Below are 21241 nucleotides of genomic sequence, written 5' to 3'. Positions count from 1 at the left end.
CCCGCAGCCGCTAGCCTTTGGGTGCGCACAGGGTAAAAACTCCGCTCTATGCAATAGCTCACAACGACATAGGAGAAGTAACCCGCATTAGGCAAGCCTGGTACGACGAGCTCGACCTAGAAGGCAAACCCCTTGCTTTCGCTGGCAAGAGGTTTCGAACTTGAGACCTCCAACATGGAAGTCCCAAGTCCAAACCACTGGGCCACCACGAAGGGTTAGTTTGGGCTATTATAATAATTAAACATTCAAGTTACCTATGTTTAAAAATGAGAGGGCACTTCTAAATTTATAGCTAGCAAAGGGTAGCATGAACATGTGCTTATTGTGATATATGTGCTTATTGTGTCTTATCAGAAAAGTCACAATCCTTCAAGAAAAGTCACAATACCTTGAAAAATTCACAATCGTTCAATGTAAAAAGGCGTTTGCTTATTAAACATTCAAGTTACATACTGTTCACAAAAAAAATTCATAGCGCTAAAAATTAACTTCAATTGGCCTAAAGTGTCAATGTAAAAAGGTGCACCTAATTGGCCTCTCAACTCCTTAGCTCCATTGTTTTTAGGGATTTAAGTCACATAAGTAGGACTTAAGCTTTTTACTAACATCTCCTAGGAATGAAAATTTTTGGTAGTTGTCATTATATTTGTCTTGACTACCTCCCAACACTTGATGAAAAAACACATGGCACACCAATCATATCCAGAAGCTTTGATCACTGCACATAGAGTTGAGCATTGAAGGACTTCCTATTCCTCAGTCGAAATTGAAGGGTAATTACTCATATTATAGCTAGGCCGCCATTCTCAATTACAGAATAAAGCTTCTAATAAAAGGTGGTTTTTCCCTTTGATATCTTCTGGCACTTCCATAATCAAGTCAAGCTTTCTAGGACCTCCTATTCCGCAGTAGAATTGTTCATATTATAGTTAGGCCGCCATCCTCAATTTCAGAATAAAGCTTCTAATAAAACGTGATAATCTCCGTTGTGATATCTTCTGGCACTTCCATAATCCCTCCCTCCACCACCAGTTAATAAATAATATTGTTTCTCTTGTGTACATTGACAATTCTTGAAGGGAACTCCGTCTTCCTGTCTCCCTGTTTAAGCGATAATGCCTTGGATCTTTTCTACATGTTATTTCTTCCTTTCTGGCATACTCCTTAAATTCTAGACAAAGATTAGCTTTCCTGAAAATCTCCTCCTGATTCAGACATATCTTTATTGTTGTATAGTATCCAATTATGAGATTAGATTTAGAATAAAAAGTTTCATCACTAATGTTACCAGTTTCAAAAAAAAAAAAAAAAAAGTTCATCACTTCCATATTACTATATGATTATTTAAGCTCCATTCTTTCAATTTACGAATTTTGAGCTTACTTGCAAGAATGTTATCTGGCATTCCTTCTGTAACAATGGAGGTCTACTAAGTCTTAACTCTGTCATTGAATCTTTTGGTCTCCAATTGCCAATTTTATTACATGAAATAGGACTTATTATATTCCCAGGAATTTTGAATTAACTCTTGCTAGGATTTCTTGCTTAATCCTGCAAAAGTTGTCATTCCATTCCATATAATAATTAGCCTATCAACTCTGGAAGATATTTCCTCTTTATTTCCTTTGGTCCATGTGTAACTGCCCCTTCCAGCTCAGCTCAATAGCTTCAACGAAATATGAGAACCCCCCCCCCCCCTCCCCTGAACCCCCATCTCCACCAAACATCATGTCTTGCTCTGTTTGCAATTTGGAGCATAAACCCCTGTTATGTACCAACTGAACTTCTGAGTTTGGGACAAACATGTGCAATTATCTTCCCATAGTAATGGCGTAAGACTTGAAAGCCACAACAAAATGTATCATATTCTCCCCCATATTGGATCTCCAGTAGTTATAAATTAATCATTACTACATGATTAGAGAAAAAACTCTAAGGAGATGCGGGATAACTCAAGTCTATCACCGGAAAAGAAGTGGTCTTTTCTGGCCTCAATAAATGTATCTGGGAGCCTTCTTTGTTGTTGATATAACATCTTTTTTCACCACTTCAGCTACCCAGGCAATTTTTTTATTTTCTTACAACTAGATACAATCTCCTGAACCCTCAGAAAGAAAAAAGAATTCCAAACTCTTCCTTTCGGGAAGGAAGGGCTAGGGAAACCTATGGTTTGATACATAATCAATTGTCCATTGTTATTTTACAGACAAACAGAATAAGTTTGATAAATAATAACCCTCCCCCCCCCCCCCCCCCTCTTCTCCATTGTACTTCCTCAAAACAGTGATTGGAAAATGTAACTCAATCCGTATTCTTATACCATGAGGTGAAAAAGGCAAGAAGACCTTCCCGGAACAATGACCAGAAATTCAATGTTGAGGGACTCAATATCCAAACTCTGATATTAAGAAGAAAAAAGAAGAGAAGATATATTTTTATAAAATGACCGAAAACTTATGTTTAGAGGAAGACTTAATACCCAAATACTGATCCCCTGAAGACAGAAGAAGCTTTAGAAAATGTTTTACTTGTAAATTCACCTGAAAAATGGTCGGGTCGAAGGAGAGATGATGCCACAAAAATAATCACCAAAAGCTGGCATGGTGTCATCAGAAATAAAACTAATGCCATTAGAATGGTAACTGAAAAAGTCAACTATATTATGGAAAAAGGAAAAACTTGGGCAATTATGCCTTCTGCCAGTAAGTGGAAGCTACTTATGTTTACTTAAAGATTGTAGAGACTCTGATTCCATATAGTGAAAGAGAAAAACTCTTGCTGAATTGATTTTAGACAAAATATACATGAGTATCCATGATATAGGAGTTCAGACTACATAAAATAAGAACAGTTTAAGCTAAGAAAACTTTCCTAATAACTGGATTCCTAATGATGGGCATCCATAAAGAATAACCATATTACTGAGCTAGAAAACATAACAACCTTAAATCTCTTGACTATCTAAAGGGGAAGCTTTAGAGTGCATCTGGGAAATCTGAAATTCAATTCTCAGTGGAAGTATTAATATAAATCAGTAAAGACTTCTAGCTAGCTTTTTTAATTCATCACCAGAAATAAGCTACACAGAAAAAGCAAGTACCTTTGCAACTGCAGTTCCAGATCCCATGGCAATTCCAATGTTTGCTTTCTTCAGTGCAGGTGCATCATTTACTCCATCTCCAGTCATTGCAACCTTTGAATTAAAATATATATAAAAAAAAATATATATATATATGAAAAGAAAAGAGAACGAACTAAGTTTGTTAACACAGGAATAATTCAGAAGAGAGAGATTTCATAAGCATGGAACTAAAAGCAGAGGTTGCTTCCTGCAATTTTATAGTGCATTTCAACAGAAGAATTTAAGCAAGATTAGGTAATCCAAACACTTAAGGACAAGGCAAAGAGACCCCTGTCCATTTAAATAAGGATGAAAAAAGTTTCACGTGCAAAGGATTAAAAAGAAGTAATAACAGAGGTAACAACTCAACATGGTTATGGTCCATTTCAATGATAACAATGTTAAGCAAACTCAGGTAGTGAAATGCTTGAGAAGAAGGCTATAAGATCAGAACAGATTTACACAAGGACATGAGAATATTTATATAATAGGTTCAGAATCTTACATCATTCAATACTGAAGATGTAAGCTCAGAAAATTGGACATGAAAAGGCACAACATATCAGAGAAAAGCCAAGGAGCATTCGAGATGCCAAAATACCCCTCATCATAGAGATAAATAAGCACACAGTTAACGGGCAGAAGGAGAAGTCTCCCCAGCATATAGACAAAGTGGTAATGGTTTGAAATCAAATGATTGGGTGTACAAGTGCAATTTCACCAGCCTCACTACATGCATCACACTACCTGTTCAAAACAGCTTATCATGATTCATACTTTACCTAAAACTATTGTACTCTTGACAAAGTTACAAGCCACATTTTTATGTGGTTCCTTTCTAGTATAAACAAAATAATTGTGAAAGGCCAAACTAACTTGAGGAAAGATCAAAAGCAACAACCAAAAGAGGGGAAAGGTACCACTTCATTTTGATTCTGTAATGCTTCAACCAGCATCCTTTTGTGGGATGGTTCGACCCTAAGAACATGGAAATCAACCATTATAAATGACAAAAGGATAAGTTGGAAACTAGGAGTCAATAAGTTTTATAGACATAAATTAAAGAATTTAAAGGGGATCCAGTAACAATAAGAAGCAATGTTATTACCTGGATAAAATTGTCATTCGTTGTAATGCCACTGATTTCTGCAATGCCGGGAGTTCTTCAAACTCAGAGGCAGTATAAGAAAACCCAGTAAAATCTCCCAAGTGATCAAAGGCACCAATTTTTTGGCACAAGGATTCTGCAGTTGTCTAAAATTATGTAGATATTAAATTGGGTCCAGAGCAGATCATTGCAGATTGAGATATTCATTATCACAGGACTATTCATTTTACCTTGTTATCCCCAGTAACAATGATTACACGTATGCCCGCATTCATACATGAAAGGATGGCATTTCTTACTTCATCCCTTGGTGGATCAAGCATCCCAACCTTTAATTAAGCAAATATAAGAGTAGGTACATAATCATATGGTCAACATTAAAATGAGAACCACTTAAGTGGATAGGGGCAATTAAAGCGCTGCACAACAGAGCACGGAATTTTATGAAGGAAGCGCAAATGAAGAAAAAGATAGAAAGATCGATATATGTCTGATAAAGAGTAATCGATATTCTTTCTCAAAAAGAGAAATTGATATTAACCCAAGCAGTGATAACTTAAATAAAATATAAACAACTACAATCAGGTAAAATATTTCTTGTCAGTGCTGCACTTCAAGACATAACCCATGGGCGATGAAGCACATGCGTTCAAGTCTTGATGCCTGCACCTAAGTGCAGCCCAAGCAAGGGACGTGGGAAGGGAACAACTTGTTTTGCACCTAACTTCAGGATTCAAGCGAGGCTTTGACAACACTATATTTATATGCAAAAAGTTATTATGTTTACAAACTGCAATTATGTGAAATATATGAGTGACAACAACATACCCCATGAAATTCCACAAAGTGGGGTCTGGGAGGGTAGAGAGGTTGTCTTTGAAAGACCCTCGGCTCAAGTGAAGCAAAACAAAGTGGTAATAAAAAAAAGGGCAATGAAGACTTTATGACAACTCATATGAAAGCAGTGCACAGCATACAAGCTAGATACAGTAACATCAACAAAATAGTGCAATCCCCTAAACATAATAAACAACAGATGGTAACATATAACAAAAGCAAGAAATTACATGAATAAGGATGTACTACGACAGACAAGGCACTCCAGACTACCACCAAACCTAATACCATCGAAAAACAAGACGACGCTCAACTATCTACTAACCTTCTACCCTAATCTATGGCCTCCATACCCTTCTATCTAAGGTCATGTCCTTAGTTAGCTGAATTTGCACCATGTCTTATCTAATCATCTCTCCCAATACTTCTCCAACCTAACACTACCTCTCCTCATACCCACTACATTCAACCTCTCACACCTCCTCACTCACTGAGACATTTGCATATCTCCTCCTCACATGACCAAATTATCTCAATCTCCATTCATTCATCTTGTCCACCAGGGAAGCCACTCTTACCTTATAGCAGATATCCTCATTCCTAATCTTCGTGTTTCTAGTATACACACATCCATCACAGCATCCTTATTTTCCCTACATGCATCTTCTGAATATAAGAGTTCTTGAGGGGCCAACATTCTGCCCCATACAACATAACTGGTCTAACCACCACACTATAGATTTTACCTTTGAGTTTTGGTGGTACCTTTTTATCACACAAGACTATGAAAGCAAGCCTTTGTTCATCCACATCACACCAATATAATGAGTGACACCATCGGAAACCACATTTCCTTGGAGCAAAGACCCAAGATACCCAAAACTATCTCTTAGGAACGTGCGTATCAAGTTTCACTTTCACGCTTGCCTCATGTGTTGCATCATTGAATTTACAATCCAAATACTATATTTTAGTGTTGCTCAACCTAGCGCAACTTCTTAGTAAGTCTCATCAATCAGGATTATGTTATTTAAAAATCACATACACCATGGCACCTCACCTTGAATATATCGTCAACATATCAATCATCAAGGCAAATAGAAACGGGCAAAGTGTTGATCCTTGGTGCATATCTATCTCGACTTGGAAGTGCTCCAAGTCTTCTCACACTATCTTTACCCGAGTCTTGGCTCCATCATACATGTCCTTCATCGCCCTAAATATAAGCCACGCGAACACCTCTAGCCTTTAGGCATCTCCATAGAACTTCCCTCCAGACTTTGTCATAGGCTTTTTCTAGGTAAATGAACATCATATGTAAGTCTATCTTCATTTCCTTGTATTTCTCCGTCAATCTCCTGACAAGATGAATGGCTTCTATAGTTGATCACCACGGCATGAATACGAACTAGTTCTCGGATATGGACAAACTATTCCTCACCCTTATGACCACCTTTGTCCCAAACTTGAATAGTATCACTTAATAGCTTGATACCCCTGTAATTGTTGCAATTTTGGATATCACCTTTGTTCTTGTATGACGGAACCATTATGCTCCACCTCCATTCTTTGAGCATTTGTCATTTTAAAAATGAGATTAAACAACCCAATCAACCACACCATGGCTTCCCCACCTATACTCTTCCCAAATTCCACAAAAATCTCATCTGATCAAGTTGCACTTACCATGTTAATCGTACGAATAATACCCTTAAATATTCAACCTAAGACACCTACAATATCAAAAATCTTGACGTCTCTCTTAGTGCTCCAAATTACCCAACTCAATGTCTCTGCCTTTTCTTCGTTCTAGAATTTATGAAAGTATGCTTGTCATCTTCGTCTAATGAGTGTCTCTTCCACTAGCACTTTACCTTCCTCATCTTTGATGTACTTCACACTTGATCCTGGTCTCGAGCTTTCCTCTCTCTTGTCTTGGCAAGCCTGTACAACTTTTATCTCCACCTTTGTCCCTTAGCTTGACATACAAGCATTCAAAAGTTGTCATTTTTGTTGTCATGACCACTAACTTTGTGTCTTTACCTTTCCACATTCGCTTGTCTTTCCATCAACTTTGCATAAGCAGTCTACTTTGCTTCCACTTAGCCATGGACTTCTCCATTTCACAACCAATCTATTCATTGACCAACAAAGTTACCCCTTGAAACCCCTACCACATCTCTAGTTGTTTCCCTAATGCAACTAGCTGTCCTATCACATGTTGTTCGCATCCCCACTACTCTATCAAGCCCCCATCAACGTCAACCTCTCCCCCATCTCCCAAGCCCAGGTAAGGGTAAAGCCACCCCATTTGATCCTCGATCGGTCATATAATGTCCTCTTCTTCCCATCCCTAATAATCTCTAAGTCCATTGCCAAGGGCTTATGTAGGAGAGTAAGATTTTCACTTTGGATAACCTTGAACTCCTAACAAAGGCCTCCACCACCTTTCCTAAAAAGTAAGTAATCTATTTGAGTTTTGGCCACCACACAGCCAAATGTAACCAAGTGATTTTCCTTTATCAGAAATCACAAATTACCTATCACCAACTCGAAAGCTTTAGAAAAATCCAAAAGTGACTCTATTTCTAACCCCAAAACAGAATCCTCCCTGCTTAATGACAAAATCAATAGAAGCTACCCTGAAGTGACCATTAAAATCTCCACCAACGAATAGCTTCTTGGTGTGTGGTATACCCCTCACAAGTTCAGCCAAATTCTCCTAGAAGTGCTTGAACTCCTCCTCCAAGCCCAGTTGTGACGTGTATGCACTAATAATGTTCAAAGTAATCCCTCTACTGACTAGCTTAAGTGAAATATATGATTGAGAACTACCAAAACCATTTTGAATATTTTTATTTAGATGCAAAGTACCAGTCAAAGTGTCATTTTTCTCAAACGAGATATGTTCGTTATTGCAACAGTCAAAGTGTCATTTTTCTTGCAAAGAATAAGAAGCCATCAGATCAATTACTTCAACATGAACAAATTCACACATATCACAAATGGTTTTGACATTTTGACCAAATCTTTTCCCAGAGGAAAGTTTGAAGAATGTAGCTTCATTGCCGTAGTGGCGTTTCCTCCACATAATTGGAAAGGGGAAAATTGTTGAATTTTTGTTCATGCTACTTATTTTCTTTCCTATGTGGATAAAAATATACCCTTTGAAAACCCCACTTTCAGGCCTTATCTGATTTCTAAGGCCCCTTAAACAGTGTAGAAATTTCTGTCATATACCAGCTACCTTATTTTGAGTCTCTCGATTCGTTCACCGTTTGATCAAACTGAAATTTGAACTGTGAGTTCCTAACGTTCTTTTCTTTGATCTGAATAGTAGAGATCGGATTCAGTGGTATATAACCATAAATTTTCAGTCGGTGTATTAAATATACTCCAAAATAAGGACTGGTTTTTCAGTGAGTGGTCATCAGTTTCTAGACTGTCCTTGTAAAACTCAATGGGTTGCAGTAGTATCTTTGCTTCGGTGTATTAAATATACTCCAAAATAAGGACTACTTTATAAGAATTGAGGACATGAAAACATTGGTAGTACTTGATAGAGTAGTTTCAGTAAGTTCAATTTGGATAGTTTAACATCTTAGGACTTGATGAACTTAAAACTCTGATAATGAAGCTTTCTTACATATTAGAACACGTAGGTGCAAAAAGATCATGATTAGTATCGATTTCATGCATTAAGGATGAATAACTTTTAAAAAGGTATTCCATACATATACACACACACACCAGCATAAGATGATCTCCCCTATCGCATGGATTGGTGCCACATTCGCGAGGAAGGAACAGATCTCTACATATTTCAACAGTGAAAAATCCAAACCTAAACTTTGCCATTATTGGAGTGATATGTTCCCAATCATTCATGTAATTTCACCCTGACACCACCAGATTTTTACAAGTGATTTTGGTTGAATTTAATTCATAGATTCGTGAGATTTGAATACCAAATTTGGAGGGTTTTGACCTAGTTCCTTAAATGAGTTAAATAGGGGATCTGACCATGAAACTGGACATTAAATGAGAAACCAATCATAAATTTGAACTCACAAGCTTATAGGTAATCAGATTTTGTAATTTGTTCCGAGATTTGACCAGGTAGACTGAGTATTAATTTTTAGGCTTGACTTTGACTTTGACTTTGATTACAGGCACCAATCAAATCAATCAAACGCCCCTACTATTTCAATCCTTTGTACCTATTCGACTCTATTCAGGTCCATCTCTTTCCAATATTAGGCATTGGACATAATTTGGTTGAAATTGGTAAAAAGGAAGTATTTGATGTTGAAAATTGAGAATTTGGTTGAAATACTCCTAAAATCTATCCTCCAAATTGCAAATTCTTTTATTTCAAGTTCATAGTTGAAATAATGGACTAAACTGTAAACACCTGCTTGAAATAATCTCCAAATATCATTTTATTTGATAGATTGTTTTAAGTTAGTATTCTATAAATCATGCAAAAAGTAAATAAACAAATCAAAAAAGCTGTAATGCTTTTAACATACAAAAGTAAGGCATATAGAAGAGAGAGCATACCAACCCAATAAACGTAAGGTCATTTTCATCATCAAAGGAGAGCGATTGTTGACCCATAGGCATTCTTTTCAAGGCTAGAGCTAAGCATCTAAGAGTTTCTTTTCCTGCAAAACTGGAGGGGAAAAATGTTATGCATCACCTATATATACTTAAATATGCATTAATACAGCATATTTTCAAATAACTACAAAAACCCATTGACACATCAGAAGCTTAAAGGTAGAAATATGCACATCCATGCATCTAGAGGACCTGCCAGATAAGTCTGATGATAACTACCATATTTATGTTTAGTACACTATCAAAAGTGGCACAAGTACAAGGTTATACAAAATACTCAAGTTTGTCTGAAACATCGATATCACCATATCTGATACAGATTAGCAAATTCCATCTCAACATATAATATCTGCAACAACCATAGCAATGGCAATACCGAGAGTAGTAGAGCCTCTTGAACCTACTTAAGACACAATTTTACCTACTCAACCGTGAGAAGGAAATAGAGAAATCGATGAGGAGTCGGACACCATAGCGAGGTGGATGAAATGGATGCTCACATCCAGTGTCCTATTTTTTTTTTTTTAGAAGGTAACAACTTGTTGTCTATTCCAAAAAATCAGAAGCTGCCATAACATATTAAAGGTTCCTAATTACATTTGTGGAGAGTAGCTGGAAGATCTTCAATCCTATAGAAAAATTTACAAGGAACCTGAAACATATGTAACTTGAAACATATGTAACTGATTCTAGATCTTCCATGTACTCTTGTTTACAGCAAAAAAGAAACAAAACTAAGCAGTTTGAACTTAATCTTCTGGATGGAAGTACTCTTGGCCCGGAAGCATCTGAGATTTCTACAGTGCTTGTTCAGTGGAGGCAAATCTCCACAACCACTTCATCATAAGGCATTAGTTCTGGATTTTTAAATTCCTTACCCTGAACCCCCTGCCCGTTTACTCTTAAACACAGTATCCCACTTGACCAAGTAGAATTTCCTAGTGTCACTATTTCCTTCCCACATGAAGTTTCTTCTCACAGAATCTAGTCTATCAATGACACCATTGGGAATAGGTAAAAGCGACATTATATAGATAGGCATAAAGTCCAAAACATTGCTAATGAGTGTTAATCTTCCTCCTAAAGAATGGTACTGGCTCTTCCTGTTCACCAACCTTTATTCACATTTTTCAATCACCCCATTCCAGATGCCTATGGATTTGCTTTTGGCTCCCAAAGACATCCCCAAGTATGTAGTTGGTAGGTCTCCTATCCTTCCACCCAAAATGCTAGCCAGAGAGTAAATCAGGGACCTATACAAGAAAATCTTGTTCAAATTGATGTGAAGTCCTGAGATAGCTTCAAAAAGAACAAAGATTACCCTTAAAATCTTGAGTTGTTTCATGTTTGCATCAGGAAGACAAGAGTGTCATCTGCATATTGAAGGCTAGTAATCTCCAAATCAACGCCCACTCTACTGGAGACCCTAAAACCTCTCAGCCACAACTTCTCTTGAGCAATTTTCAACATATTATTTAGCTCCTCCATAGCAATAATAAAAAGGAAAGAAGATAATGGGTCTCATTGTCCTAAACCTCTTTGTGAAGAGAAGAAACCTGTATGAGAGCCATTTATTAGAACTGAGAATTTCACAGTGCTGATGCAAAACTTCATCCATCTTAGCCATCTACCTCCAAAACCCCTTTTAGAAAGAGTCTCCATTAGGAACTTCCAATTGAGGTGGTCATAAGCTTTTTGAATGTCCTGCTTACATAGGATGCCTGGGACACTACACCTAGTTCTAGCGTCAACACACTCATTTGCCATAAAAATGGCATCCATTATTTGTCTCCCTTTTATGAAGGCCAAATGTTGGGGTCCACCAGTTTATGTATAACCATTTTTATTCTCTCAGTGAGTAATTTGGAGGTGATCTTGTACACATACCAATCAGGCTAATAGGTCTGAAGTCGGTGAGCTCCTAAGCACCTATTTTTTTTGGAATTAAAGCCATATAAGTAGAATTGAAGCTTCTCTCAAACACACATCTCTCGCTGATACATTCTTGACTTGGTAATAATGTATTAGCGAAACTTAAAGATAAGTTTTGTAGAGTGGCTATAAGACCGACTGTGTTGTACGGAGTGGAGTGTTGGTCAGTCAAGAACTCGCATGTTCAGAAGATGAAGATAGCAAAATGAGGATGCTTAGATGGATATGTATGCATACTAGAAGAGACAAGATTAGAATGAAGATATACGGGGTACACAGGGAGAAGTTGTTGTGGTGGACAAGATGTGGGAAGCAAGACTAAGATGGTTTGAGCATAAGAATAGGAAGACCACAGACGCCCTCGTGAGGATGTGCGAGAAGTTGGCAGTGATGGGTTTCAGAAGAAGTAGGGGTAGACCAAGGAAGAATTGGGGAGATTAGACTAGACATGACACATCTTCAGCTCACCAAGGAATAACCCTAGAGAGGAGATCATGAAAAGCGAGGATTAGGATAGATGGTTAGTTGGTTGTAGAATGTTTTCTCTCACAACACTTGGTGGAGCAGGATTCTAGAGCATTTATCGGTTCCCTTACCAGTATTGTCACTATTATGCTCGCATTATCTTATTCTTCAAATTTATTACTACTATCATTTCTTTCATTTTGGTTGTCTTAAGTTTGTATTGTTTGTGCTTTCTTTTCTCCAATATTTTCATCATAGCTTTACCCTTGCTTTTCTTTCAAACCATTTTCTGAAAACGATTTCCTTGAGTCAAGGATCTCTCGGAAACAATCTCCCTTTTTTCCCACAAAGGTAGAGGTAAGGCCTGCATACATCCCATCCTCCTCAAACCCCACTTATGGGACTATACCAGGTAAGTTGTTGTAACAATAAGAAGATTGCAATGTCAGAGAAGCATAATTTTGCTAGAACTTATACGAAGTAATTGAACTCTAAAAACTAAAGCATCCCTTAATCAAAGAAATACATGTAAAAGGTTGTTCAATGTCTATACTTTTTTTTTTTGAACAGGTAACATTTTTGTGTATTAATAACAAACTACAGAAAGGGTGTGTAGTCTCCCATATTTACATCCAGATGAGCAAAAAAAATAAGCTCCTGGTCCTTAATTTTCTCGTAAGGAATCGAGTACATCATAAACTGATTCTAACTCCTCAATTAAGCTATGTTTACACCAAAAAAATAAAAGCCCTAAACATTTCAACTTTAGTTTCTGTATACTAATGGTTTTGTCTTCAAACCAAACTTTGTTTCTTTCTCCCCACACAATCCATCAAATGCAAGCTGGGACAATTTTCCATCTCTCTTTCTGATTAGAGGGATTGGTATCACTGTTCCAGCATTCCAATACATCAGATACTCTTCCCGGCATAGTCCAGTTAATGCCCCTCAAGATAATGAAAATATTCCACAACTGATCAGTCCAGCTACAGTGAAGAAAGAGATGAGAGATTGTCTCTGCTTCCTTACCACAGAGAAAACACCTTGAGCAAAGATTGAAACCTCTCTTCATGAGTGTATCTTGTGTGAGTACAACTTCTCTGGCTAGCAACCAAGAGAAGCATGCAACTTTGTGAGGGATCTTACCCCTCCAGATCATCTTCCAAGGCAAGGTCCCACTCTGATTGTTTGAGGTTGTGAGTACTCGGTATGCTGCTTTCACTGTAAATTTGTTCTCCTTATTCCTTAACCATACCAAGCAATCTGCCTCAGTTGATGTACCTTTGAACTGTTCTAAGGTTCCGAAAAAGCTTGCTACTCTGTCAATTTCCCAATCATTTAAAGCTCTTCTGAAACTCAACTAATTACATATTATGAAATCTCAAAGTTCTTGTAAAATGTTCTAAAAGAAACTTAACAATTAGCATGGGCCATAAGGCTTGAAATGGTCTGTCTATTAATTGGTGTCTTAGTACAACTCTGTTCAGATAGCACTGCCATTTCAGCCAACTTTTGAGTTATGTGCACATGACTAATCCACCAGACACCTACTACCTAACACATGTACTAGATAGCTTTATCCACCAAGACTTGGGTAGTCCAAGTAGTCTTGAAAGAATTCACTTAGTATTGCCTCTGTTTGTATTAGAACTTTGGTGCCTTATATAAATTTCACATACAAAGGAAACCATACATTTGAGTAGAGAATATCTAACATTCCCCATCACAAGACAAAGAAAAACAACTACAATACATATGTCCTTCCATCTTGGATTTGTGCCTGATATAGTTATTAATTTACCCGCCCAAGGCTCAACACAATGCAACAAAACACAATATTTAACTCCTAGATACCTCTTATATCCTATCATCATTAAATTCAATTTTTAACACTTGCAGAGAGGTAAAATTATTTTTTCACCGGTGGAATGATAGTCAACTTGCACACACCTCAACTATTCCATTAAGTGCCCATACCTCTCACCTGCACAAGTACCGAGTAATTCTATCCACCAAGGTTTAGGCATATGGGAAGAAATCACTTAGGCATACCAACTATATATTTTGTGATGCTGATGTGATCAAGTTGGACTACCTTGGACAAGCTCTAACTTGATTGCAAGTGATTTCAAGGCTTAAATCAACCTTAGTAAATGTGAGATCATACTCGTTGGTGTAGTAGATAATATTGGCATGCTTGTCCATGACTTGTAGTGCTGGGTAGGGGCTCTCCCCCACTACCTACCTAGGATTGCCTCTGGTGTGTCTAACAAGGATCTCACTGTTTGGAATCCTGTCATTCAGAGGGTAGAGAAGACATCGCTAGGTGGCAGAAAGATACTCATCCAAAGGAGGCAAAGAAGTGCATATAAGGAGCACGCTATTGAGAATCCCTAAATATTGCATGTCCATGTTCAATGCACCTTACTATGTTATAGGTAAGAAGGAGAGGTTGCAAAGAGATTTTCTTTGGGATGCGGCGGACGGAGCAAAGAAGTTTCACTTAGTTTGATGGGAATCTATGGCATCTCCTAAACAGTACGGAGGATTTGGGATTAAAAACTTGAAGACTTTCAATAAAGCTCTTCTATTTAAATGGTTGTGGAGATTTGGGGTTGAGGGAGAAGCTTTATGGAGAGGGGTTATAGCTGGAATATACGGTGAAATGGAGGGGGAATAGAGAACAAAAGTGATCACTATGCCTTTCGAATGTGGTGTGTGGAGGAATATAACGAAGGGGTGGGATGCTTTGGATGATAACATTACTTTTAGGGTTGGCAGGAGAGTGGAGTTAGTTTTTTGGGGGCAACAGTGGTGTGGAAGTTTGGTGCTTAAGGATAAATTCCCCTACTGTATATGGTTTCATGCCAAAGGGAGTTATTTGTTCAGCAAGTTAGGAGGACACAAGGGGATGGAACTTTTAGAGATTTGAGGTTTAAAAGGAATTTCCAGGATTGGGAGGTGACTGAACTTCAGAGATTGCTAAATTACTCCAAAAGAAATGTGAGAAGTTGACAGACCCAATGATTTGAGTAGAGAAGTTGGGGAATAACAAAGTGTTTTCTGTCAAGTCCTTCTATAAGAAGCTTCTGGTAAGAGTGGAGGATATTTTTCCATATGGTGCGGTATGAATAACGAAGGTGTCAATGAAAGGTGTGCTTCTTCACGTGGCTAGCTACTGGAGGGGTGATTTTGACATCAGAAAACCTTAGGAAGCAATAGGTTGTCCACATGAGTTGGTGTTTCCTATGTAAGGAGACTGGTGACTATGCGGATCATATTTTATTATATTGCAAATTAGCCACGATGTTAAGAGAAGATATGTTTACGTGGCTTGGTGTCACTCAGGTAATGCCAAGATCAGTGAAGGAGTTGATGATTAGTTGGAAGAGTGGAGCTAGGAGAAGAAGCCACAATGCATGGAATGTTACTCCTCTAGCTTGGTCATTTCAAAAGAGAGAATAGGAGAGCTTTTGAAGGGCTGGAGATGAGCTTTACTCAATTGAGAAGTAGTTTTTGATCCCTTATTTTCTTTTGGTGCACAAATGTAGTTCATGTTTGTATAGAGGATTGGATGTCTTTTGGAGAGAACCATATTTTGTAGGTCTCCTTTTTGGTATATCTCTTATATATGGACAAGTTGGCCTTGTTATTATCAATGAAAACCTTACTTGATAAAAAATAAAATTATCCATATATATCAAGCTCCCAAGGCTTTGGTCTAACTGATAAGAATCTTGTGCGTGATGTGAGATTATGGGCATAACGCGACAACAATATGGTATTTAAGTGGAGAAGGGTGAAGAGGTGGGCCCATTATCCACTGAGTTTTAAATAGTGTGTGGACCGCGAAGATTTCTTGGTTATCAAAAAGATTACCCTCCACAACTATCATTCCTTTTACAGATAAGTGAAATCAGAACTTCAGAAAGTATCTGTAATATTACAGGTTTTATGTGGCTGTTCACTCATAATGCATGCCTCACTCACTGCAACCTACAGAGAAGGGGAATGATGCTATGCATCATATGCTTTATATGTAATAGTGAGGTGGAAAGCTTAATCACCTCTTTTTGCATTGCTCAATTGCCAACCAGAGTTGGTCACTTTTCTACAGGTTATTCAGGATGATATTTCTCATACCATACACAGTTAAAGACTTACTCAACTGCTGGGCTTACAAGGGGATCAGAAAACTATTGAGGAAGATATGGAAGACGGTGCCTGCTTGTGTCTGTTCAGTAATATGGAAGGAAAAGGGTACCAGATGTTTCGAAGGGAAGGAAGATACCATACAAAAACTGAAAGACAAATGTTTATGGCTGATGCTTTTTAGTGTAATCTACCGGATGTAAAGGATGAAAATAGCATGCTAGAAGGAGTTCATCCTTTTGTATTTTGTAAAAGGCAGAACTCATCAGCAGCCCCTTAAAGTTGGCATCAACTTTCACTTATGCACATCAAGTAGGTCTTGTTCATTTTAGGCACCTGCAATAGGGTCCCATTGTGTCATTTTGACACTTTTTTTACAATCATCTAAAATAACAGTGTAATACACTCGCGGACGACATGGCATGATGATTAATTAAAAGAGGACATGTGGCATTTGAGAGTAAAATAATAGTTTATAAAATAAATTATACGAAAAAAAAAAAAAAACTAATTTTCAACAAAAATAACCTATTTTCTATACCCCGCCTCCCCTTTCTTCGCGACATTGTTCCTTTGTTCTTCTTCCACTTTTTTTTTTTTTTGGTTTTCAATAATTTATAATTCATTTTCATTTTTCTTTATCGCTTCAAATTTGGTTTGGAGGACTATTTTATCGATAGTGATTGACTGGCGAGGTTCCGGCAGAAATGAAAGGATTCTTCCTTCATTTTTCTTTCAATTTTTCGTGTTTTGTTCTTTCATGTTCTTATAAAGTTTTTCATTAGTGTGACGGTTTTTTGGTTTTTTTCCCATGTTTTGCAAGGTTCTCCATAAAGATTTTTATGGTGGAAGGTGGAGTAAGTGGTAGGGATAAAAAGTGCAAAAGAAGAAGAATGAAAAAAAATACAAAAAAAAAAGATGCTCCTCAAACGCTAAGAATGGGTGCATCACACACAATGTGCTACGTCAGCAAAAAGTGTCAAAATGACACAGCGGGGCCTTATTTGAGGTGTTTAAAATACACAAGGCCTACATGAGGCGTCTAAGTTATAGTTGGTGCCAACTTTAAGGGGTTGCCTATGGGTTCCACCTTTTTGTAATGAAGGATCCCTAACCGATATTATGCCTTGCCCCATCTGAGTGCTAGGTTGCTCTAATTTTAATATAATGTTAACTTACCTATTCAAAAAGCAAACAGAATACAGGTTTCCAATCTGAACTATCTGGATTCAAATATCCCATTCACGCACGTGCCAGACTTGTAGAAAAAAATACAACCATCACAAAAAAAAGAAAAGGCCTAACCTATTATACTTTGCTTCCAACTGAGCTCTAATATGTGCAGAAAGAGGGACCGTAGAACCATCATCATTACACAGTATATTGGTACATCTTGAAAGTATGCTTTCTGGAGCTCCTTTTGAGAACATTATCTCCATCTGCTTCCGGTTACAAAGCACACTCATCATTTTGCGATCACGTGAAAATTCCAATAAAGAAACCTGCAAGTTATGGAATAAGTAAAGACGAATATAATGACATGCATAGCAGTAAATCTGGTGTTTAAATGCTTTTCATGTGTCAAAATCATATAATCAAACAAATTAATAAAGCAACTTGATTTCCAGGAGAAGGAAAATGAAAGGTATTGATTCTAAAAACTCTAAAATTAGCCTTTCATGATTTCTTCAAATGCAGATAAACAATGCATTTATCAGCAGTGTAGAGCAGCACATGTTAGGAGCCAAGAGAAAGGGGAAAAGGGTGAGAAATTTAAGAAAATCTAAGGATAAATAGTTTATAGAACCCTGGCATGCTACTATAAACAGCAAAGATCGCACAGACACAGTAGCCAAGCGCAAAAAGGGACAAGTTCTGACTCATTCATGTAACAGTTACTTGCAATCTTCCTTGGCAGAATTATGTTCTATGCTGAACTAAGAGGGCATTTGGATTGGCTTTTCTAAAATAAGTTATAAGCTAGTAAAAGTTAAAAATCGTAAATTGGGAATACCCAACTTTTAGCTTTTAGCTTATTTTTGTACTTTTTTGGCCTATAAGTGCTAAAAAACACATTTTTCTTTTCGAAACACCACAAAAAGTAGAAAAAGATCTTAAAGACAAAAGAACATAAGCTAAGCCAATCCAAACAGCCTCTAACTGATTAAACAAAACAAATTTACAATCTAGACTGAATTAGCTAACAAATCTAAGGGTAGCCTACGCAGGTCGTTCAAGATCTTTCACGTTTTGGGACCCTAATATTGCGGACTACTTGGAATTTGCAAAACTTGCAATGATTTTTTTTCTCTATAGGTCGTCCAGCTTTTCTCCAGACCCACGTAGCGGAAGTTGGAGCTCTGTAATGCTCTTTTAGATTTTTTTACTTGTAAGAATCTTTACCTAGAATTCCTCTTAGCTTTTTGTTTTCATTAAAAGTTCAGAAGGCATATGCAAACAAGAAACAACAGTTGTCGCATGATGTCTTTAACGAATGTGAGGATCCAAATGGTGAAAATAATTACATTCGCCGTATTTCCCACGAAAAAACTATTGCAAACATTTGACTGCTGTAGTAAGCATTTCATAAAAGGGAGTTACTATCATCTCAAAGGGAGGCAACATTTTACTACAAACCACTTGGGAAAATCATTTGGAACACTTTTGTAAGACAAACATGATCCCTAATGTGTTCGGCAACATGAAAAACAGTCCTATACGGAGAGCTCAAACATGACTTTTTTCATGTTTCAGCAAAAGCAAGTTAGTTTGAAATTCCATAAGAATGTGAATGCAAGTCTTAGATTTTGATTATCTCCAGCACAAAATAAATAAAGTGGAAACACACCTCACCTTTTTAAATTGGCTTTCCCAATACCGATTACAGTAAGAGGCCCGTTCATGCTTGCTTAGCATATTTAAAGCAGAGGGCATTGTATCAAAACCAGGAAGACCAATCTGACAATAATTGATAAGAGAATAAGCATAGAGTTACATCTGATTATCAGTCACATAATCAATTTATGTGCTGTAATATGTACATATACTAAACAAATACTTCCTCCGTCCCTTTTTAATAGACCTATCGGAATTTGAAATGTTAATTTGACTTACTATACAAGAAATGGTGAAAGGAAATAATAAAATAATGGTTGCATAGCCAGATTGATAGGAATAATCAATTAATTTAAAATTTGAAGAATTAGATAAACTATAAAGCTTGAAAATTGTATGGCATTATGAAATAATGTTATCAGTAAAACAATATTAAACATTTGGGACTTCTACAAAATAAAAAGAAATGCCATATAAATTGGAGATAAGGAATAAATAAAGAAGCGACACGCAAGCCAAAGTCCAGACTAACTTTTTCTGCCAGCAAACGGAGGGCAACTTCAGTTGATTCACCAATCTTCTCATAAATCCTCTTATCTGGGTTGTATTGTATAACAGACTCATTGCATAGAGCTGAGCACATTGCTATATGAAGTAGACAAGGATACTGAGCAGGAATCTCTAGCTGCACAGAACACCAAAATTAAATAAACTACTAAATATACTATGGAGAACAGAAGCAAGTAGCAAACAAATAATTTTATCCTATAATGCTTCTAGAGTATTTAACATATATAGTGTCCGACATGGAAAAGGATTATAATGTACTTTGTATTAATAGGGCTTAGTGTAATAATGTAGTTAACGCATCTTATTATTATTTCTCGTGTTTTTATTTTACACATGGTATTAGAGCGACCGTAAGAAATCTCAGGAATAGAATAGTCAATCACCATGCCTTCTTTCCTGTGACTTCTAGATTTTCCCTGTGCCATCTCCTTTTCTGCCAGTAGTCAAGGTCCAGCAAGATCTGGCGACCAAACCCCAGAAAACTGCTTCAGCAGAACCCCCAATGATGCACCCTCACGTGCTTGACAAAGCTCCAATGCCTCTGGCATGTCCAACACATGCTTCAGCGCGTGAGGCAGTTTGCAGCTAATTTTCAGAGCAGTTCTTCTTTTTGGTTGGGATCATACCATGATTTCGAGCCCAGCATACTATTTTCTTCAAGTTCCGATCACTTTTCATTTTTCCAGTGAATTTTCTGACGTGTTTGTGCAGTGTTACAGCCATTCAATAACTTTTCTAGTGAAGTATGTAATTCTCTGCATGGTAGACCACCTAAAATGCTCATGTTGCTAATACTGCACCGGGTGTAATTAGGGGTTTTCTTTAGAGAAAATTACAGCCCAATACCTTTAGGCCATCTAGTTCACAAAATATGTACACAGTGTATAAGTAGTGTATACTTTATACTAATACACATATAATATGCATACATTTGCATATAATATACATACTTATACATATAATAAACATACCTATATGTATAATACATACGTATTCACACCATATATAACTGAGTGTTTATGTAGTGTATACTTCAGCTATCCTTGGTAAACTACATGGCTAAATGGTTCCTTTATCTTTTTTGAGGCTGTAAATGGTTCCTTATCTGAAGGAGGATAAATAAATTCCTTCTGTATTGAGCAATTAAGCAGACATCTCCATGAGTAGTCTTAGTTGCTCAGACTCAGATTTTTGTTCCTGGTAATTCTTTTGCTTGTGTTAACATTCTTATACCCTTGGACTGTGAGTCCTGGACTCCAACACTTTTGATCATATTTCTGGTAATAAATTCGTTTGCTTATGTTTCACATTCTCCACAAGAACGTTTTTCTCCATAATGGTATTGAGGATGAAGTTTTTTTTTATTAATGACAAGGGAAACCCACGGCCGCGACCCTTTGGGTGCGCACAGGGTAAAACCTCCGCCCCTATACAATAGTTCGCAAACCACACAGGAGAGGTAACTCGTACTAGGCAAGCCCGGTGCAACCTTGACCCAAAAGGCAAACCCCTTGCTTTCCCAGGCAAGGGGTTTCGAACTTCAGACCTCCAACATGAAAGTCCAAAGCCCGGGCCGCCTCGAAGGGTATTGAGGATGA

General features: G+C 37.3%; 1 protein-coding gene across 5 annotated transcripts in view; it reads right to left on the bottom strand.

Moving 5' to 3' along the window:
* The window catches only part of LOC125833096 (calcium-transporting ATPase 3, endoplasmic reticulum-type), an 85271-nt gene that overhangs the window by 14897 nt on the left and 49133 nt on the right, over positions 1 to 21241 (bottom strand). For all 5 annotated transcript variants that reach the window (XR_007443287.1, XR_007443288.1, XM_049512241.1 and 2 more), the window contains 8 exons: positions 19606 to 19758; positions 19092 to 19196; positions 17544 to 17740; positions 9630 to 9741; positions 4460 to 4558; positions 4230 to 4375; positions 4042 to 4099; positions 3101 to 3193 (listed from right to left, as the gene is read on the bottom strand). Coding sequence is in view for 3 of the 5 variants with exons in the window: in XM_049512241.1 (XP_049368198.1) it covers positions 3101 to 3193; positions 4042 to 4099; positions 4230 to 4375; positions 4460 to 4558; positions 9630 to 9741; positions 17544 to 17740; positions 19092 to 19196; positions 19606 to 19758 (963 nt within the window). In the remaining 2 variants the exon portion in view is untranslated. The remainder of the gene's footprint in view (positions 1 to 3100; positions 3194 to 4041; positions 4100 to 4229; positions 4376 to 4459; positions 4559 to 9629; positions 9742 to 17543; positions 17741 to 19091; positions 19197 to 19605; positions 19759 to 21241) is intronic.

This window comes from Solanum verrucosum, unplaced genomic scaffold (assembly GCF_900185275.1).
Source record: "Solanum verrucosum unplaced genomic scaffold, falcon-dt-bn FXZP01000036.1, whole genome shotgun sequence".
Classification (NCBI taxonomy): domain Eukaryota; kingdom Viridiplantae; phylum Streptophyta; class Magnoliopsida; order Solanales; family Solanaceae; genus Solanum; species Solanum verrucosum.
The sequence above is the reverse complement of the archived record's forward strand: the minus strand, read 5'-3'. Positions and strand labels throughout refer to the sequence as shown.